General features: G+C 44.3%; 1 protein-coding gene across 2 annotated transcripts in view; it reads right to left on the reverse strand.

Annotated features, from left to right (window-relative positions):
* Positions 1 to 23261, reverse strand: part of DAAM1 (dishevelled associated activator of morphogenesis 1) — a 188772-nt gene that overhangs the window by 74968 nt on the left and 90543 nt on the right. For both annotated transcript variants that reach the window (XM_074956423.1, XM_074956422.1), the window contains exon 3: positions 14337 to 14426. In XM_074956423.1, coding sequence (XP_074812524.1) covers positions 14337 to 14426 — 90 coding nt within the window. The remainder of the gene's footprint in view (positions 1 to 14336; positions 14427 to 23261) is intronic.

Here is a 23261-nt window from a genome sequence, read left to right on the forward strand (position 1 = left end):
CACAGCCCCATAGGGATACCTGGCCTGTCACCCACATGATCATTGCCCCTTGCAACAAGTACTTAAAATTCCTTTACAGATACATCATTTGATTCCTACCACTAATTCAACGCTCCAGAGAGGAGGGCCACAGGAAAGATGCCAGAGCTGCTTAGCCTCACAAGCCTAGGCGTTGAGATGGGCTAGGCTAATGTAACCACTAGATTCCTCCCTCCCTACTACATCCTGGGCTTCCTCCCAGGAGGGCCGGGGAATCAGATACAGAGCAACAGCAGCAAGCTGGAGATAAAGGAGAAATAAAAAGGGGAGGGTGCAGGCGATCCTCACAGCAGCCCCTCTTCCAATGGCCACCCGCTGTTTGGACAGATGTTACAACTTCCCTTCCGCACCTGTGGCTCCATCACAGCTGTGGGAAGTGTCGGAAGGGCTCAGCACAGCTTCCTGCCTTCTGCCGATGGGCATGCAAGACAGGACACATGCCTGCATCCCAGGCTGAAAGGGAGAGGGAAGCGCTGTTTGTGTCAGACTGAAAGGAAGTGGTGGAGCAAAAAGGTCTCTAAAGAGGAAAGCTGAACACCACAACAGACAACTTTTCCCTTAGAATTAACTTGCCGAATTACAAATATTCCCCTTTTCTCAGCTTCCCCCTTGGGTTCTCTTATTGCTGCCTCCTTGTTTAAAGACCTCTCTCAATGAAGTGCAGCAAAACCTCATTAATTCATGCTAACCACCGGGCAAACTCAGCGTAGATCACTTAATACTGCCACTTGGTGAGCAAAGGAGCAAAGTACAGTAGAAGAACAAGGACAATGCAGCACAATATGGACTTCCTTCAGATCTTTGCAGAGGGTCGCTGAGCTGTAATTATTCAGGTCAAAAGCCTGCAGTACTCCAGTGACTGATGAAGCCCCACCGTAAAGAGCAGAACCAGCTCATAAGTCTTCACTGAGCAGAGACCTCACTGTGTGAGAATTTTTCGGTGTGAAAATGAGCAGAGTGCATACAAGTGAGATCTTACTGTGGAGCACAGTTTGGTTTCCATGCAATACATTTCATGTAATGCTTCTCAAGAGTAATGGGATCGATTAATGGCAATGCCGTGACTCAGATGAATGCAGAACATGTGCTCAGCGACTGCTCACAAAAGGCTTTGACCTCGGGGCTTTGCAGAACCCCCAGATTCCCACCCCCAGACTGGGAGGAACTGGACATGTGAAGTTGCATTTCAGCTTTCATTAAGTAGTAGTAGTAAGTTCCTAGCCCTTTTCTCTGGGAAGGTCTCCTTGGAAATGGAAAGGGATATGAACACTGGCAAGCCAGTGGCTGAAAATAACCAGCAGCTGGGCTCTACACCTGCAAGAGGTGGCTGGGGGGCCACCTATATATCCTCCCATCACATACCCCTATAGACAATGAGACCGTGACATCTGGATGTACCCTACAAATTAACCTCCTTAAAAGTCTTCAGGCCTCACTTGTACAATGCAGGGTAGAAACAGCAGAGAGGAATCAATTATGTGGGGGGATGGAAACAAGGCAAAAAGGGGTTTTGAAGGCCTGCCTAAAAAGGCTGTGGTTGGTTCAGCTTTCCACCCATCAGTACCATCTTACTAAGAAGGGAAACGCTGGGCAGGCCACAGGGGCCATGAGATCTTTGGTTTAGATACACGTGGCAACTTCTCACTGTACAGCACCTCTAAGTCCTGCATCAGCAGGAGGCGAGCTCTAGCTGTAGAACTGGAATCCATGATCTCTTGTCCGACAGAAGTAGCAACAGCTGATGGAGGCGTTGCCTCATCTTTCCCCCAGGCTGCAAAAGCAACCTTTCTGTCGCTGCTGATTAATGTAAGGAAAGAATTGCAGACATGAATCACACTGGTGCTAATTGTCCGTATAATTATAAAGAACAGATGGAGGAACAGAAGAAATTCAGGGTATAGAAAGCCACTCTGCCAGTGATTCTATGCACTGTGTGATCTCAATAGGTAGGTTGTACATATGCTTTTGTGAATGCAGAGGATATACTAGGAGACTGCTGTCTAAACGTGTCCAGCTGGCCAGCTCCTGAATTCCTTCAGGTTCTCACAACTTGTTCATTTTCTTTAATAACCTCTTCGGATAATGCCTTTGCTCTCCCTTGCTTAGATGGAGGGAGCGAGGATATTTGCAGGTGTCCCTTTAAATTCACTAGGTGAGTGTACAGTGGTTGTACAGGTCGCTCCTCCTTGAGGGAAAGCTTCCTTCACTTGTGCTTTTTAAAAGCTAGGCCAGATCCCAATCTAACGCTCAGAATCCAGTGTCATTTTGTTGCTTACTAGGAACTGCTATTTTAAGACAAACAATAGGTGAATTACTGTATATTAAACACTATGTAGCATAATCAGTTGTTTGTTTCAATATGTAATATTTATTGTAAAGCATTTCAGGCAACTGATAGGCCTGTCGCCTACATGGTGTTTTCTGCAAAAATTATAGGACATCAAACTACCAAAACTATCTGGTCAACATGCTTGTTGCTCTCTGTCTCCTCTATCCCTTTAAATGTCTTTCCATTCCAGCTTCCAGCAACCTGGCAAATGAAGATGAAAAGGACTCTGATCCAAATGAGCTCTTGCACAGTACTGTCGCTCTCTGCCGGCTTCTCTTCGCTGTGTGAAATTGACAGATACTGTGAGCACTCTGTTTCACACCATCGGTAAAGTCATTGGTAACTGCTACTGTACAAGCCTAATTAACAAACCTAGTCAATCTCGTCCCCTTAGGGGAAGTAGCAATGAGACAAGGTGCCTCATTAGCACTTTCAGGGGAAGGTCAGTAGTCCGTATGCCCTGGTGGATGTGCACTGGCAGGGCAGTGGGTGACAGTTTTGTTTTTGTCATATGGCACATCTTATAAACGAGGTGCTGCTTTGCTACAAATGTGATTTGAATTTTAATCTACTCTCTACACCTCATTCACCGTCTCCCACCTCCTGGGGCATTTTGTATCCTTTTTGCGCATTCTGCTGCAGGAGACAAGAATGCTCTCCCAGCAAGTCTCCGCCACTCACTTTCTCACCACTCTGCATCAACGGCTCACTGGCTGCTTGTTCTCTAGGCAGTCCTAAAGCACCCAATGCCCACAGCAGCTTAGTGAGAAGCACAAAAGAGTTTGTTCAACTGCCCTGTTCAGAACTTGTAGAGTCTCGTTTGCCGTGACACGTGCACATGCAAAATTTGGGCCATCATCCGGGACCTTCCTAAAGCGGTTTTTCATTCGGACAATCGCAGCAGCTCTAAGACAAACAGCTCACCCCAACCTGCAAAGAATTTAGAAAACAGCCCTAGAAGCAACATCGCAAGAATAAAGACTACCCTGAAGTTCCCTTCCGTATTGTAACTACCACCCTAGTCCTCAGCTCAAACCTTCAGACACCCAGATCCCAACACGACAGAACAGCATTTTGTTGCCCTTTGGCCACAGCACTTCCATCTAGCAGTGAACCCAAGACTCTTCGTTTCTGGCAAGTGCTAAATTAGCATCTCCACAATGAACAAAAGCCAGGCCTGGAGAAGGGAGGAGAAACAGCAGTGCTGCTATGAACGAGCTGCCGTGTCTGCCCGTAATGCCCTTTGCCTGACAAGTGCAGCGCAGACAGCCTGCGGGGCGGTCGGGGTGGGTTTGGAGCTGCGCTGTAATAATTTATTAACACCGTATACTGCCCTGTTTATTGGGATATTTACTGTATGAATTCACTGGGCTAACTCAATAGACAGCTGTCTAGAGAAACAGGCAGGAAGGAAAAGACAGGCTCAGGATAGCCACCTCTGAGCAAATACTTGAGAGATGCTACAAGACAATGCCAGAATTACTAACTTTGGTGATTTCACCTCCCTTTCCAGCCAACCTGCCAAACTGGTTTAGAACAAGAAGAACAAAAGTACTATAGCAGGGTTTTAAAAGGGCCTCTCCAGAGAAAGGGGGAACCAGACAGACGCAGGCACCTGCTGGGGTGTCTGGGGCACTCAGGCCTGCGCATGTTGCCATCAGGGACGGTAAAGCCTTTAGATAAGACAGGCATGTATGCAGACCTTGTTATTTAAAAAAACAAAAACAGGCACCATTTTTCTCTAAGTGATTTGTTCCTACTTCTAAAACAAACAATGCTTTGTTTTAAGGCGGCTGGCTGGGCAGTATACGCCACTGGCCACTGATTCCCAAAGGAAAGAACTGCGCATGCACGAACTTGGTCAGACTTGCAGGATAAGAACGGCTGGCACAGCAAACCCGGGCCTGATCTAGGAGCGGGGGAATTACAAAATTCCACCGCAGAAGAGGTAAAGGCCTGAGGGGACGCACAGGGAGAGACCAGAACAGGAAAATGTATCTGTGCCTTACCTGAAAATTTGTTGGAATGAGGCCTACAGATCCGAGACACTGGGTCTCTGCTCAGGAAGGGGACAGAGATGCAGCTAGCCCTGCAATTGTGACAGTGGCATCCCTCAACATACCATCAAATTTTATCTATGTACTTATATGGATCCCTTCACGATGCTATGAGAGCGCTATGTAGCAATTCAGCCACAGAATTCTTGAAAGATCTTCTTGAAGTTTAAGAAAAACAGCCAATATCTTAGAAAATGAATTAAAAGTAGCTTCAGGTACATCCCCTGCCTCTGAGTTTCTCTGCAAATAGCTAATGGCTTTGCAATCACATTCTTTTTTTGCCAAATAATTTCCCTCTCCCTTGTTGCTCTTGAAACACCCAAACAAAACAAGCGAGCAAAGAGCAAAACTGACTAACAGAAAGCCACTAGCCATCACCTTCAGCTCCCAACTAAAACCTCTCCAGCTCATCATCAAGGATCTACAACCTATCCTGAAGGACGACCCATCACTCTCACAGATCTTGGGAGACAGGCCAGTCCTGGCTTACAGACAGCCCCCCAACCTGAAGCAAATACTCACCAGCAACCACACACCACACAACAGAACCACTAACTCAGGAACCTATCCTTGCAACAAAGCCCGTTGCCAACTCTGTCCACATATCTATTCAGGGGACACCATCATAGGGCCTAATCACATCAGCCACACTATCAGAGGCTCGTTCACCTGCACATCTACCAATGTGATATATGCCATCTTGTGCCAGCAATGCCCCTCTGCCACGTACATTGGCCAAACTGGACAGTCTCTACGTAAAAGAATAAATGGACACAAATCAGACGTCAAGAATTAGAACATTCAAAAACCAGTTGGAGAACACGTCAATCTCTTTGGTCCCTCGATTACAGACCTAAAAGTGGCAATTCTTCAACAAAAAAAACTTCAAAAACAGACTCCAAGGAGAGACTGCTGAATTGAAATTAATTTGCAAACTGGATACAATTAACATAGGCTTTAATAGAGACTGGGAGTGGGTGGGTCATTACACAAAGTAAAACTGTTTCCCCCCTCTCCCCCCCCACTGTTCCTCAGACGTTCTTGTCAACTGCTGGAAATGGCCCACCTTGATTATCACTACAAAAGGTTCCCCCCTCCCCATCACCCCTGCTCTCCTGCTGGTAATACCTTACCTTAGGTGATCACTCTCGTTACAGTGTGTTAGTCTCTAAGGTGCCACAAGTCCTTTTCTTTTTGCGAATACAGACTAACACGGCTGCTACTCTGAAACCGTACATACCCAATGCTGACAAATTCACAAAGCAAACTAAAATTGAGACACATTCCCCCCTTTCCTCCATCATCTTTCAGTGTAGCCAACTCAGATTTATAACAAAAATACGTTTGAAAAAGTGTTCAGACAGCAGTGTGTATGATTTTTAACCTGACAGGACCAAATTATCTAGTGGTTTAAAACTGGCCCTGCTCCATTGAAGTTAGTGGAACTGTGCCAGGTTTGCACTAGCAGAGAATTTTGCCCACATTGGCCCTCTAAATATTTAGCTTCACCCTAGCCACTTAGTTTCAGAAGGTGTCCATTTAATCAACACGCAACTAATGCTGTTCTCCACTACAATGCCAAATGCTTTTGAAATGGTACTGCTAGAACAAGTGTTGCCGAGAAGTGCTGAAATTTAATAGGATTGCTCCTTGATCCGATAACCTCAGCATCCCGATAAGCACGTTGCATTATACACCAGTCTATTTTCTCTAATGCTAACACCCCGCTACACACACTCCTTGCTTTTCCCAAGGTTTAAAAATTATTCTAACAATAAGCAAATACAGCATGACCAGATGCCTTCATGGTCAGATGGTTCATTGTTTAAAAAGCTTCAGTTTAAAATCCAAAAGATTGCTAACAGATGCAGTTTTTGGCCGGAGACTGGGAAAAACCTCTCAAACAAAAGAGTGTGTTGTGATTGGAACTAAAAAGGGAATTACCTTTAAAGATAAGAACTACAAACATTTCCTATTGAAAAACACCCCCAGCCATGTAAACAGCCATTTTCTGTACCTTGCAGTGAGAAAAGTTAAAGTATCATCTGCAGAATGCTGCATCTAGCATAATATTTCAACCTGTTGTAGCAACAACAATTGTAGGCATATTCAGGATGCAAACAGGCCGTGAAATGTTTTTCATTCAACCCAGATGACCAAACAGGGCAAAATTCCAAGTGATTTTTTTTTTTAAAATATCTTTGTCAGTCTCCAGTACCACAGTGAAAATGGTTTTCAAGTGAAGGAGATACAGATATCTCGCCAAACTACTAAATAAGCCACCGGACAAAGATATGAACACAATTGTTAACCGGAATATGAAGATCCCCAGAGATACAGGTGAAAGGCACTGAGACAGGAAAAAAGGCCTTTTGGCTGGGGGGTGGGGGGAGATCATTTAAGAATCATCACTTTTCTATTTACCCCATTCTTCTTCAAAATCCTCTCTGCACTTAGTTGTTTCCAGTTTATACTACAGTAGAATCCTGACTTGAGAGTTTAGATTTCAAATGTAGACTTTAACTGCACACTGTTCAATATTTCACTTATTTGCACCTGATATTAATTGCACTAAGATGTCTTTGCACTTTCAAAAATCACATTACTCATACTGCTCGGAGTTGTACCGTCTCTTCAGCTAATGTTTCATTCCTTCCCAACCCCCACTCTGCTTTTACAAATGTAGTATGTGACCAGACAGTTTTTAAAAAGTCATAGCCCTACTGTATTTGTTACAGCAGATTCTAGCTAGCAGCCCATTCCACATGGTTATGTGTGATCAGGTTCTGCATGAACCCTGCATTTCCCCATCTGACTTGGGAGCTTCAACAGACTGAAGTTTGTACTTCAGCTGAAATGGGCCATGACATTTTGCAATTAAGAGGTGCTACGGAATAAGTGTTATTTATTTACTCACTTTGTAACTGGGACTTCTCTGCTGTAGGGTCATCTTGAAGCACTCTCTATCCTGACCTCAAAGCCAAAAAACTTAAAAGCTAAAATCGCTCCCCTTCCTCCCCACACTTTCTAACAATGTCCTTTCTAGGAGAAAGGGAACAGCAGAGAAGAAAGTGTTTTAGATTAGTTATAAAACAAGTCTTTGTCCGATAATATTACTTTTAAATTTGTATTTTATCCTTCTGTTGATGCATATCCATATCCTCTTTACCCTTCTTTATTATAGCCATACACTGGACTGACAACTTCAAAGGATCTTTCTACAATAATCCTTAAATCCCTTTCCTGATCCGAGTGCTGCATGACTGTTCTGTTTAATGCATGCTCCACTCCCTGTTTGGGTCACTGCCCACAGACTTGCTATTGTACATAACATGGCTTTTTCTCCCCCCAACATGGCTCCCACTAAATAATCAATTCAAATCCCTCTAAGTCGGGTTGTTTTGTTTCTCATCAGCTGCCATCTTGTAATACTTCCAGCACCATCAGTTTAAGAATCAAAGCAGCCAGTTGTGAGAGAGCCAGAAAACCCTGTGAATGCAAGATGGTGGCTACAGCTGCTGCAAGTCAGGAGGAGCAGCTGCCGCGCTGGGACTGTCATGCGGCAAGGTTGTGTGGGTACCGATAGGATCGTGCAAAGCCTTGCTCCCACCCCAAGGGTTACACCTCAGCTTTCCAGTGAGGGCATGGTGCAGTCTCACATGATGTCATTTGGATGAGCCAGTCATGTACATGCTACAAAGCGACTGATCTGAAGGCCGAAGTCAATAGGTTGAAAGACAACCCCTCGCAAAATTTGGCCATGAATACCACTCTCCCCTCCCCACCCTTCAAATATAAAAGTTAAGGGTCTCATGAGTGTCTGAGCGTCCCAAGCCTCTGTTTGCCAGAAGCTGGAAACAGGTGTCACATTCCTGTCACAGAAGCAAGCGTTCTCAGGACTCTGAAATGCTCCAGTCTCTTTTGTCAACTACCACAGCATTAAAAGGAAAAAAAAACCAAAAATCTTGGCACATCTGTTGGTGTTTCATTGTTTTGTGCACACGTAGCTTTGAAGGGGGTATCACATGCCTTTGATATGGGGCAACCGAGAACCTCCTCAACAGCCGCCACAGTCCACATCAAGGGTCCCATGGCATAGCGGAGTCCTCCATAGGCCAGCGCCTTCCAGAGCAAAACAGATTCCTGCTACAACTGAAGATACTTCTACATTGTAGCTGGAGGTGCGATTTCCAGCTTGGGTAGATGCATCCGTGCTAGCTTTGATTGAGCTACTGTGCTAACAACAGCAGAGAAGCCGTGGTGGCACAGGCTAGCCACCTGAATAGATAACTAAGGTCCTACCTGGTGTTGTATGAAGGCGCCACCCATGCCGCCGTAGGTACACTGCTTTTATTTATAACGCTAGCTTAAATCAGAGCTAGTGAGGGTACATCTACCCAAACAGGGATTTACAGATCCTGCTGCAGTGTACACATACCCTTAGAAGACAGAGTGGAGTTAGGGCTTAAAGTACCAGCCCAGTTATTGCAGGATGATGCAACTTCATTCATTTGCAGAAGCTTTAGGACTTAGACAGCATGTTTAAATTATAGTGTCCAGGGACAGGAGATTGTGTCACAGTAAAGCCATGAGAATTGTCTCCACTCCGAGAATACATGTGACCATGACTTGAGCATGGACTTTTGGGTTTTGGACCCTGAAAAAGACAGGAGATTTGGAAGTAAACCCCAAAGGGGAGGAGGTCACTGATGATGCACTGTCTATTCACAGACGGCTACTTTGAAACTCTGCACTGCCTCACTGCCCTCTCTGAGGAGGCTTGATTGCTAGTGAGCCCTGTTCTGGTCCTGATCTGCAACTGTGAATATCTAAGCCTGCTTCAAGCTCAGAGCAGAGAAGCAGCACCGAATAAAAGGAAGATGGGGAACCCTAGAAATGGGGTGCAGAACTTGTAATACTAGGTCAGCCCCAAAGACCATCTAGTCCAGTATCTGGTCTCTGACAGTAGCCAGCACCATCAAAGACAGGTGCAAGAGCTGCCACAGTTGACAAATCGTGGACCTCACTGGCTGAGAAGAGTGTCAGCTTAATTCAGTCAAACAGTGCTGGAGCCAATCTCATTGGTCCAGCCAGGCAGGAGTCAGTGTTAAACTACATTTTAATTGTTTCAGACAATGACTTGACATTAAATCAGGGAAAGGCAATCAAAAAATTTCAACCTATACAGAGTTTTTAAAGTCATGTGACAACCTTGGCCACTCTGAATGTGCTTAGCAATTTAAGGCAACGTAGGTAAGCCCCAGTCCTAATCCATGGACTATCCTTCCCCTGCTGAAAAACAGAATGTGTTTCTAGCTAGAGAATATCAAAAGAGACCTTCCAACTTTTTGCTGAGGAGCCAGATATTCGAGACTAGCACATAGATGGTTTGCATTTATTTTTTTTTAAATACCCAAGCGAGATTTATAACAAAGCAGCTGATCAGAATCAACAATTCTGCTTAGATTGTTAACCTGAGATCCTCACCATGAAATCTCAACACCTAAGGCATCCCAGATATAAAATGGTCTCTGCTGAATTATTTTAAAACATGCAATTTCTTCCTTCTAGAACGGTGGTCTCCAACCTTTTTACGCACAAGATCACTTTTTAAACTTAAAATCAATTTAGGATCTACCTCTCCCCTTCCCCAAAGCCCCACCCCACTCACTCTAGTCCCCTCTCGCTCTCCCCCACCCTCACTCGCTTTCACCGGGCTGGGGCAGGGGGTTGGGGTGCAGGTTCTGGGCTGGGCCTGGGGTTTGAAGTGTGGGAGGGGGCTCCAGGCTGAGTCTGGGGCAGGCAGTTAGGGTGCAGGAGTGAGGGGTGCAAGCTCTGGGAGGAAGTTTGGGTACAGGGGTCATATGGTCACACTGCACCTAATCTCACAGAATCCATTGGACATTTCATGCATTTTACTTTTTATTAGTGTCAGTTGTAGTTTATAGATCCAGATTGCTGGCCAATGGGAGCTGTGGGGATGGTGCTGAGGGCAGGGGGAGTGCATGGAGTCACCATCCCCCCTTCACCCAGGGGCCACAGAGACATGCCAGTAGCCAGCCACTTCCGGGAGCGGTGTGGGGCCAGGGCAGGCAGCCTGCTTGAGCCCCGCTGCGTTGCTGGGCTTTTAGTGGCCTGGAGATCACAATCGACTGGCTGACTGGTTGGTGGACACTGTTCTAGAATCTATACCTACCTGTTAAAGCATTTGTTCAGCAGCATTTATTCCCTCCCTCAGATCGACTACATATTTACTTGGAAATAAGATTCTTCACATGCTCTGTGGCTAACCCAGGCTGCCAGGGTTATCACATGTTCAGAGTGGGAGTGGCTAAGAACTACCAGATTAGGGAGGAGAGCAGGGTACCTGAACGTAACCCAGGATTACTGGAATCCAGTTGCTCCACAGGATTACATTTTTAAGACCCAATATATTTCTTTGATTAGTTACTTTAAAAATCCTTGCGAGGTCAAATTGTTGCAAGCAATTTGTAAGGCGTGCATGTGCTGGAACAGTGAATGAAGAGAGTACGTTAGTCCCGGCAAAACCCTACTCCAACAGGTTAGATAACATGTAGGCTCCATTCACCATATAATTATAGGGTTGTGCTTGATTTAAGACTTAATTGCTCCTGTGCTTATCCAGATGTGCTAGTGGATGACACCATCGAACCTGGAGGCAGTGATGAACCAGAATTTTCTTCTTCTTGTCTTGCTGGTTAAGAACTGTGCCTATTAATTTGTTAACTTTTCTTCTCCCCTCAAATTTAAGCCCAAGACATTTTAGTCCTATTGTACGATAGATTTCAATGTTATTCACTAGAGGCTTCAAACGTAATCCTACAAGAGCAGTATAAGCCTCCTGTTGGCCTAACATCACGAAGGAAAGGGTTGGTGCCACTGAATAGTACATAGTATGAGTGTTATGCCTTTAAAAAGAGAGAGGATGCAATTTAAGAGAGGACCCCAGAAATCTCTGGTATTTCACTTCCAACTTTTACAGCAAGGTTGAAAAATTACTAGTATGCGATGGATCCACCACTGAACTGCTGGCATAGGCAATGAGTCCAGCTGTCAAATTCCACGACCCCTGGCATTCTAGAACTCCATGGCCAGACATGAGCTCTCCACCTCAAGACTGAATCCTTTCAGGGGACTTCTCCATAAAGCATTGTCCAAAATTGAAAAGAAAAAAAAAAGCCATGTTTGGGTGCATCGCAGGGCCCTGGAAGCCATCACTGGAGGTGAGTTTTATGGAACAAGTAGAAGAATTTGTCTCCCTAACAAAAAGAAGTTATTAGGGACGCATGGACACTAACTAATTTTGAACCCAGGAGCATCATGGGCTCAAAAACATCTAAGTTTGTACTCTGCTTAGAGGAGACCACCCACAATAAAGGGGGGTTGCAGAACTCCTGGCCAGACGGTTTAAATCCTAGGTGCCTTAGAAACACCAGACACACTGTATGAGCTGCAAGTAGATCACTATCTCGTATCTGATCAGACCTGTCTCTCTCAGCACATCTGAACTCTGGCAGCTCTCCTTGGTTTAAAATTACAAGCAGGGGAGGGTATGTGGGGGGAGAGAGGAAAAAGGTTAGTGAGCTCTGTTGTGAATCCCAAACTCCCCAGGGTCAACCCATCCCTAGATTTGACTTGCCCCACCCATTACAGAGCTAGCACTTTAAAGCCCTCAGTACAAACTACAAGAGGATAACTGGGGAGAAGAGAGATTCACCATCTGACCAGTGTGAGGAATGATTTAATGCACTGAATAAATCATGGGCCATCAGAACATTAGGCTAACGAAAAGGACAAGAAGATGGCTGTTGGGAAGAAAAGGGGAAAGTTTTTTAAAATGCCTTAGTCGATGTTAATAGTTTCAATGGCATCATTTCAACAGTATGACGTTGTCTTTTCCCTTCCCTCCCAATGCCACGTTTAATGGCAACTGTGGTGGGGAGTGATCAGGTCAATAGAAGAACTATTTAAGGTATGGCGCTATATTTTGTAACATCACTTCAAAGCCAGTCTCCTCCCTTCCCAGTTTTATAAGTTATTCACTTGTTAGAAGAGACAGTATCATTATTATTAAAAACAAAAACAGGTCTTTGACTGCACTTACCCTACAATGCTGGTTACCTGGAGCAGAGGTGTTAGAAACATGTGCATATACATCTATACATCACTTATACTCCATTTTCTAACAGGAAATTTAATAGCACTAGCAGATATGCTCATGCTACTTGTGCGTAAATTCGAACTTTGCAGTTGTGTGCCCATTAGGAGGGCATCAAGATTTCACTCCATCAGACATGGACAAGGCAGCCAGTGCTGTATCACCTGGATTCTATTGTGCCTACAGTCCAATTAACACGGTTTCAGACAATTTCTTTGTTAATGAATTGGTGATTTAATGACAATCTTGGTTTTTATCAGAGTCACGTTATTTTAATTCTGTAGAACCCTACTGGCTTTATCCCTTTTTAATTCTAGAAGATTTCAGTGTAAGATACGTGGGGGCCATCGATCACCTGGAAGATGACAAACTTCATATTGAAAGCAGTCAAGTATACAATTTATATTCAGTCTTGTTTGGACTATACCTTACCATCTCAGCCTTTATGCCCTATAAAACGTCCCACCCCACCTACTGTACAGCAGAGTTTTCCAGGTCTTCCATAATTCAGGCAATGTTTATTCCAATATTTTTGGAGAAAGGGAGATCATTCTCTGTCTCGTAACACAAGAGCAAGGGGACATTCAATTAAATTAAAAGGTGGCAAATTCAAAACTGATGGAAAGAAACTTTCACACAATGTGTAATTAGACTGTGGAACTCACTGGCACTGGAAGTTATTGAGTTCAAGAACATGATTCTAAAAAGAGATTAATTATTCTTGATATCCATATGAAGAGCCAATGACAGCAAAACTTTGAAAGGAATATTAAACCTCAGACGTTGGAGCTTAAGCCAGTCACTAACAAGACACCTAGCGTCAGGGGCAGATTAACCACATTTCCCTACTGTGGGGTTCCTACACTGCCCTCCAAAGCATTCGGTGATGGCCGCTGCCAGAGATCAAATACTAGACTAGATGAACCTCAGGTCTGATCCAGTCTGGAATTCCTATATTTTTGCAATACTAATCTCAAATTCATAGTCAAGTCAGCAGGCTTTCAGAATGAAAACGGAAAGCTATTTCAACAGAGCCTGCCATCATGAAAAATCAGGACTGGATTCTTGGGACCACCCTCTGATGGCTGGTGGAGCTGCAGATCACAACAGCAGTGCATTCAAAGGGGGGGAGGGGGTGGGGAGGGAGGAGGAGGAGGAGAGGGAACAACAGTTGTGCATAATTCAGCAGAAACTCCTCTAGCCAAGAGCAAGAGACTTCAGCACTGCAGAGATTCCTTCCCACTCCTGCTTGGCTAGAAAGTTGTTTGTGGCAATTTCAAGGCCTTGGAGGGAGGTATTCTGGGGAAGGGACGAAATAGTCTGATCCTCATCAGTGTGTATGTGTCGGGGGGAGGGGGAGGGAATCTATATTTAATTGGGGGAGGGCAGGTGGTCAAACATCCTTTACACTGAAGTGTTCTAGAACTTAAAAGGGATAAAACCATTTCGAGCCCTACAGAAATAGATCAGAGTTTTGTAGAAGTTACTCTAAAATCCAATGAATTTAGCAGGCAAGAAGATGCTTTCTATATTTTTTTCCTGAGACATTCTCTAGTACTCCGTAGTACAGATGCATTCTTATTCAATGCTACAGGATGGTTCAACAAGCCTTATAGAAAGGTTACTGCTTTCTAATAAATTTTAAAGAACTTTTCCAGAAAATAAGGAATACAGAAGACAAACCCATGTCCATTTCGCTCACACGTGGACATGCAGAACCAAAGTCTCTTACTTTTTTCTTACTGCAGTAGATCTGCCATTTCTTTTCTGCCGGAAGTGCAAACATGGCTTCTCGGTGTTTGTCTGTGAGGTCAAGTTCATCCTGGTGGGGCAAAAATACAAACACAATTTTAATCACAAATAAATCAAATAAAAAAATAAAAAATCAGGTAGGTGATGTAAGTCAATGGAGAGCTACAACACAGCAGAATGACTGCCACAGAACCTCCCACCCTCCCAAAGACTATTGATTTCTCAGGATCAATAATGATAATTATCTTTATTATTCATGACCCCTGTTTGACTTTGGCATCATAGGCGGATTCCAGGAGCCAGTAGGATGTAAATCTCTTTGCACAGTTCCTTCTGGAAAACGCCCTTATTACATTTAGAAAGACATGCATTTTACCAAGTACACCCATCTAAGCAAGAGCTGGACCCAAACTTCGTATTTATGACAGCAGGCTGAAAGTAACTGTACAGAACAGAGAGTTAAAGCTCCATATGAAGTAATATGTCTAAGAAAAGCATGATGCAGAATGGGTAACTAGGACCTTCCCAGCCAACTTGAATAATCACTTCTTACTCTGCATATCCTCATGGAAGCAGACTACTCCCAGCATCCACATTCTTATTATTTGTATTACAGCAGCACCTAGAAGGCCCAACCAAGATTATACAGCACCTAACACAGTGGGGGCAGCAAACACATAGCAAGAGCCAGCATCAATCCCAAAGACCTTACAGTCTAAACACACAAGACTGGCAAATTGCTAGAGAAAGGAACTGGTATCATCCCATTTTACAGATGGGGAACTGATGCACAGAGAAGGTAAGTGACTTGCCCAAGGTCACATAGAAAGGCTGTGGTAAGGGCAGGAATTGAATCCAAAACTCCAGAGTTCATTCCAGTGCCCAGAGGTAGAATGAGCATGGCTGTACAAGGGATGCAAGCATTACTTCAATAATCTACCAGATTTGCTGCAGAAGTCTCCTGTATCTCACCACTCTGTCTACTCTGCTTTGCAACTGGATGACCTATGGAGTTCAAGGCAGGCCATGGTTGTGACTTGAAAAATAACACGGTATCATCCTGAAACTAGCACCTGAGTTCAGTTTGCCACAGAAAGAGTCCTCCCTCACACCCAGCTCCATTGGCAAGAGCTGAAAATAAGCTGTATTTTTATAATTAAGAAATTCACGAAGAGATGCTCCACTGCCCTAGAGTTCCCGTTGTGCTAGGATTTTGTGTTTAAGACAGCCGTGAGGCTGGCCACATTTTTTGCTTATAGAGAAACCATCTATTTTTACTTTCAAGTCTCGTTAAGAAACATGCCAGTCATCAAGAGACTGGAACATTCTCACAGCATCATCGTCTCCAGCAGCTAGACATACGTCAAGGCTTTTATCGGGAAATTAAATAAATAAATGTCCAGGCAGAGTAGAAAGGTGTGTTTCCAAAGTGAACACTGATCCCGGGGATGTGGATTTTCATCAGAGAGTCTGACATCCTAAAATCATGTTGTCTGATGGATGTTTTGGTGCTGTAGTTAAGCATTTTGACCATCCACATTACAAATGGCCCCAGGAACAGACCAGTGCGTGCATCAGCCCCAGGATCTGAGAGGCAAGCTCCGTGGCTTTTTTAGCATACAAGAGTTTATCTGGCTGAATTTTAATTTTAATTAATAAAATTATTTGGTTTTTTGTAACGGGGCAGCCTCCAGGGGCCCATTCAGGGATCGGGGCCCCATTGTTCTGAGCACAATGCAAACACAGAAGAATGATGGTCCCCGCCTCAAAGAATTTACAAGCCATGCAGCTAGGGTTGCCAATTTTGGTTGGACGTATTCCTGGAGCTTTCATCACATGACAATCTTTTATTAAAGATTAACCTTTAATTCCTAGAGACTCCAGGACAATCCTGGAGGGCTGGCAGCCCTACATGCAACAGTCCAGCTGGTATAATCCAGGCACACATTCCATTCAGTATAATCAAGGATATAGGAAAGTAAGTCTACATCTTGTAAAACAAAACCCAAAAAACTATGGCTGTCCATGCACAAAGCACATCAGTTCACCCTGTACAGAGGCATGTACCCTGGCTTTTTTGATTACAGTAAAAAGGAAACTAAGTAGTTTTAAAAACGGATGCATTACCATTGCACACCTCCGTTGGTAGAAGCCATTGTGCATCACAATGCTATTCACTTACAGTACAGTTCCAGTAGGCAGAAGGGGGAAAAGTGAGCTGGATACAAGTTTATCTAAAAATCCATTGCACATATTCGATTTCACTTCCCAAGGACATTAGTCCGGCTCAGAACAGATATCTTGGAACATTTTCCATTACACACACATTGCTAGTACGTGCAAGAAGATTTACAGCAAAGTCAGTTTGCACATTGATTTGAACAAATGATCAATAAATGTAAGACTTAAAGCTCTGCAAAGTCCTGGGTTTCTAGAAGCACAGATTACTATAGCAATCATTACAGTTAAAAAAAATTCTATTAAGCAAAATAAGTTGATAAGGGAAAGAGAAAGGAATACAAATCCAAGCACAAAAGGGCAATAAAAACTCCCCATCTTTTTTCAGCGTAGGAAGCACAATAGACAAGCCCTACATTAGAGCACGATCCAGCATCCACTGAAATCTGTGATGATGTTGTGGCTAAGGAAAGGACTGGGACTTGAGAAATCAAGGCTCAATATCTGACTCCGCATCAGGCTTCCTCTATAACCTGCAGTACGTCACAATCTCTATGCCTCAGCTCCCCATCTGTAAAATGAAGTTAATACTTCCTTTCTCCCATCCTTTGTCTGTTTTGTTTATTTAGACTAACACCCTTTGGAAAAAGTGACGGTGTCTTACTACGTGTGTGTGTAGTGCCCAGCACAATGGGGTATTGATCTCAGCTGGGGCCTCTATACACTGATATAATAAATGTTATGAAAATGGTTGCACAAGTCTAACTAATGGCTAAGCATGGGTTACTTGTTTTTAAAGTTACCATACCCATGGGGTATGCTTTGTAGACTGCCACTGCTTTATATTTTAAAGTTAGACTCTCAATAATATTTACCGCATTGTAAACAATTTGTGCAGAAGTTAAGACTTAATGACATAAGTGGAAATAGAGATCAAAGAAAAGATAGAGCTGGGTGAAGAACGGATGTTTTTGGTTCCCGAGCAATTCTGAAAATTTGAAACAAAGTTTTGCTTCCAGTTGAACCAAAACCAAAAACTTTTCCAAAACTTTTCAGTAATCGAAAAATTTCAAGTTAGGTGGAAACTTTTCATTTTGAGCCGACTTGAAAAAATGTGCTTTGATTTTAGGCATTTTGACAAAAAACAAAGGAGGATTAGTCTGACAAAACAGCCAGAGGAAAAGGTGGTGGTGAGAGTAGAACATACGGTGGGTGCATAGATGCTAGATTGATATGTATTGAAAATGTATTTATCATTAACAGTACATTTCACTGTATTCAATTTCCAGTGTTTAATTGTAGAACACGGCACTGTGTTACTCAGAAACACCTACGCAATGACATCCTAGATTATACCTGAAAGAGGGATGTTTAAGTCAATAACGTGGCAACAAATGAACGTGAAATTCCCCATAATCAGTCACTAATGAGTGTTATTGTCAGCAATAACAGAAACATAAGAGTGAAGGCCTGATTCTTCAGTCATTTGGATCCATGGAAACTATGCTGTGCTGTATGTGTAAAGGTCACTTCTGGCTTTTTGGATTTTATGCACTCCAACAGAGGATTTGTAACCCAGGAACAGGGTCATGGTATTCTGCTCCATGGACACTCAAAATTAAAAAGAAAAGGGGGACTTGTGGCACCTTAGAGGCTAACAAATTTGAGCACAAGCTTTCGTGAGCTACAGCTCACTTCATTGGATGCATTCAGTGGAAAATACAGTGGGGAGATTTATATACACAGAGAACATGAAACAATGGGTGTTACCATACACACTGTAACGAGAGTGATCAGGTAAGGTGAGCTATTACCAGGAGGAGAGCGGGGGGGGGGGGGGGGGAGAGGGGGCGGGGAGGACGACCTTTTGTAGTGATAATCAAGGTGGGCCATTTGCAGCAGTTGACAAGAACGTCTGAGGAACAGCGGGACGGGGGGCAGGGGGGACACTATGGTGCTAATAAGCGATGGTCACATAACCACCACCCTATACCAGAAACCTACTGACCTATGCCTACCTACATGCATCCAGCTTTCATCCAGACCACACAACACTGTCCATTGTCTACAGCCAAGCTCTACGATACAACTGCATTTGCTCTAACCCCTCAGACAGAGACAAACACCTACAAGATCTCTATCAAGCGTTCTTACAACTACAATACCCACCTGCTGAAGTGAAGAAGCAGATGGACAGAGCCAGAAGAGTACCCAGAAGTCACCTACTACAGGACAGGCCCAACAAAGAAAATAACAGAAACGCCACTAGCCATCACCTTCAGCCCCCAACTAAAACCTCTCCAACGCATCATCAAGGATCTACAACCTATCCTGAAGGACGACCCATCACTCTCACAGATCTTGGGAGACAGGCCAGTCCTGGCTTACAGACAGCCCCCCAACCTGAAGCAAATACTCACCAGCAACCCACACCACACAACAGAACCAGCTAACCCAGGAACCTATCCTTGCAACAAAGTCCGTTGCCAACTCTGTCCACATATCTATTCAGGGGACACCATCATAGGGCCTAATCACATCAGCCACACTATCAGAGGCTCGTTCACCTGCACATCTACCAATGTGATATATGCCATCCTGTGCCAGCAATGCCCCTCTGCCATGTACATTGGCCAAACTGGACAGTCTCTACGTAAAAGAATAAATGGACACAAATCAGATGTCAAGAATTATAACATTCAAAAACCAGTCGGAGAACACTTCACTCTCTTTGGTCACTCGATTACAGACCTAAAAGTGGCAATTCTTCAACAAAAAAAACTTCAAAAACAGACTCCAAGGAGAGACTGCTGAATTGGAATTAATTTGCAAACTGGATACAATTAACTTAGGCTTGAATAAAGACTGGGAGTGGATGTGTCATTACACAAAGTAAAACTATTTCCCCTTGTTTATCTCCCCCCCCCCCCCGCTGTTCCTCAGACATTCTTGTCAACTGCTGGAAATGGCCCACCTTGATTATCACTACAAAAGGTTCCCCCCCGCCCCCAGGGCTCTCCTGCTGGTAATAGCTCACCTTACCTGATCACTCTTGTTACAGTGTGTATGGTAACACCCATTGTTTCATGTTCTCTGTGTATATAAATCTCCCCACTGTATTTTCCACTGAATGCATCTGATGAAGTGAGCTGGAGCTCACGAAAGCTTATGCTCACATAAATTTGTTAGTCTCTAACGTGCCACAAGTTCTCCTTTTCTTTTTGCGGATACAGACTAACACGGCTGCTACTCTGAAACCACTCAAAATTAAGCAGGCACAGATTGTCCTTCAAACCCACAATCTCTTTGAAACTGGGGGTAGGAAAAAGAATTCTATTTCCAGTTTTTGAAGCCAACAGTTCAACTCTCAATTTACAAGGTTCACTTGCTACTCTGCCACAGAGCCAGAACAGTGCATAGTTGCAGTGTGCAACCTCAAATTCCTGTGTAGATCCAATTAACAATCATGCACTGTACTGACTCATTAGACACTGGGAGATTCCAGCTGACCATTGACTTTGTAGTCCATTTGTGCTCTCATTCTTAAATCCCCGTCTCAGTGACAGGAGAACACAGGCTAGTCTGGCATAGTAGAGGCTGGGTTACACACACACACACACACACACACACAACACACACACCCCACCCCTCCTTTCATTGCACTTCAGCCCTGTCCTCCACCAGCCTTTGCACTCCACTCTTGGCACACTCACACAGAAAGATTTGCCATTTTAAATATTCCATTTCAATTACATCTAAGGCACGTAAAATAACAAAACTCAGTCTGCTACTAAAAGGAAGTCTCTACCCAGAGTGTTTTTACTGGAAACAGATATGCTACTTTCAAATATTTATCCCATACAGTTAAACTATTAACCTTTAGATGAGGACACCCACTTGCACGCCAAAACTCTATTTGAAGAGGAGTTTGAAAACATATTGGGGATTTAATTCAAAAAGCTTTATAGGTTGCTTCTGGTAGGTAGCACACAGCAGTGTAACGAGTTGCTTTGCTAACATTTCAAGGCATTTCACTGGAAGCAACTGTGGCTGCTCTGACGTCTCTCTCCCCTAAGCACAAGTAGTGCAAGCTGCTAATATACAGTATTTCTCTCAAAGTTAGTTTTAAAACCAGGGGGGTTTTAAGTTCATTACTTTAAATGGTGAACTGTGTAGCAAAGAGTGTTGAGAAGCACTACTGTGTGTTTAGTGTAGTTTCCTTTCCAGGAGAGAAAGCGGTAAATTTTAAAGCATGGGATGAACAATGTGTCTGGAGTAACAGCACTGAAGGGTTCAGAAGAAAACGAGAAAGTAATAAGAGGTAGAGTGATGCAAAGAGGATAAGCCAAACAAACAAGAGTCCCTGCCTTGAAAGAGCTTACAGTTTAAAACAGGGGTGGGCAAACTTTTTGGGCCGAAGGCCACATCTGGGTGGGGAAACTGTATGCAGGGCCGGGGCAGGGGGTTGGGGTGCAGGAGGGAGTGCGGTGTGCAGGAACGGGCTCAGGGCAGGGGCTCGGGGCAGAGGGTTGGGGTGCAGGAGAGGTGCGGCAGGGGCTTGGGGCAGAGGGTTGGGGTGCAGGAGAGGTGCGAGGTGCACTCAGGGAGTTGGGGGGCGGGGTGCAGGAGGGGTTCAGGCTCCAGCCCAGCGCTGCTTACCTAAAGTGGCTCCAGGGTAGCAGCAACATGCACTGGGGCCAGGGCAGGCTCCCTGCCCACCTGCCCTGGCCCCACGCCGCGCAAGGAAGCGGCTGGTGTAGTGTATTAAACTGCTCCGCGTAGGAATTTGCTATTGATCCGTAATGGACTGTAAGAAACTGCTATTGTAGTAAACTGCTACCTACACCAGCTGCTTCTGAGAGCAGCGCGGGGCCTGCGGCACCACGGGGGGGGCCAATCCCGCAAAATACGTAGTTTGCCCACCCCTGGTTTAAAAGCACAACCACAAGAAAGAGGGCTCCGAGCTGGAACGCTCCACAGAACTGGTGGTTACTCAGGTGGTTTTTTTTTGGAGGGGTCCTTGCCAGACACCCATCACAGGTTGTTCTAACAAGACACAAAATCTGGACCATGCAAGCAAAAAACAAAAACACCCAAAAATCACTTGAGAGAAACCTAGGAAGCAGGAGGTGGGAATGGAAAGACTTGTGCAGAAGTTGGGTTGTGCAAGTACCTACATGGGCAACAGAAATTAGATGAGAGAGACCTCTCAATCTAGCGGACAAAGGTAGAGCAAGATACAATCGCTGGAAATTGAATCTAGACAAACTCAGACTAGAAATAAGATGCACTTTTTAACAGTGAGGATAATTAACCACTAGAACAACTTTCCAAGGGTTGTGGTGGATTCTCCATCACTAGACATTTTTAAATCAAAACAGGATGATTTTCTCTAAAGAAGATGCTCTAGTTCAAGCACAACTATTGGATTTGAAGCAGGAATTAATACAGGGAAATCCTATGGGCTGTGTTATGCAGGAGGCCAGACTAGACAATCACAACCGTCTTTAAAAAAGAAATCTACGAAAAGCTTTGAAGGCCTTTGATCTTGATGCAGACAGGTGCATAAGCCACTGGAGGGACCTAAGAAAGGGAAGACATGAGTGAAGTGGCAGGAGGTGGTTTTTATAAACCTGGAGGGGAGAGGGACAGAAGAGGTGGGGAGTCATGGTGGTGATCACAGTAGAAGTTGAGATGAGAGATGACATGGGCAAGACCAAGGGATTCAGAACATTTTTATTCTTAATTATTTTTGTTAATATATTATCTGTATCATTCCAGGGAAAGAGATGGGACTTAGAGCCGGGATATGTTGGGAAAATGAGGCATCGTCGATGAAAGAAACAAGCATTCAACTACACGAGCAGTAAGAGATCCAAATTCCAACTCTGACTAGTTGGTGTAAAACTCCACTCACCAAGGCTCTGCAGTAGGACACAGAGTCTTAGCCGAATAAACTCATTAACTGATCTTAGTTGGAGGGAAGGACACTAATCTAGTAATTTAACCTTTTCTTGAGTGTCACATATGCCACGGTGGAAAGCTTGATATGCAACATCTTCTGTATTCTGTAAGCCAACAAATCCCAATCAATCAGTGAAAGTGGCAGGAAGGGAGGAAGTGCTGGGCTTTTACACAAAACTTAATAAAGTTCAGCCATCACTAATTCACCCAGAGGAAACGCTTTAAAGTGAAGTAACTTGGAAAAAATAAGTTTATCACATGGGAATACAGGAATGACGACACCAACGAGCATCCCAATACTCAAGGGGAGATTTTCAAGGCAAAAAGGGCAGTTAGGCACCTATTTACTCTTGAATATCTCTGGGAGTTGGGTGCCTTGGAAAAATCTCCCCCTTATTTTATATCCACTGATATTTAATAGCATCAAAGTACATGTCACAAAACGATCCTACCAACCCTTTGGATGGACACCAGGCTGTTGTGATTGGATCCAGCTCCTGAATCTCTCATTGCCAAGCCCCTGGGTCTGGGCAGTGATTTATCACTGTTCCTCATTCTGGCTCTCTCAAGCGCACTCCCATGTGCAGACCCCACGTCCAACGCCCTCCTTGGGCAGTTGGACTTTGCAGTCCGGCTGCCTGGATCCTGAAACAAGTGCCACAGCCCTCCCAGCTGCTTAGCCATGTTCCCCAGGGTCCGCCTGGCTAGCAACGCATTCGTTTTCTAGTTTCACCTTTCAGTGGCCAGGTGGCAGTAAAACAAG

The sequence above is a fragment of the Natator depressus genome, chromosome 6 (genome assembly GCF_965152275.1).
Source record: "Natator depressus isolate rNatDep1 chromosome 6, rNatDep2.hap1, whole genome shotgun sequence".
In the NCBI taxonomy this organism is placed as follows: domain Eukaryota; kingdom Metazoa; phylum Chordata; order Testudines; family Cheloniidae; genus Natator; species Natator depressus.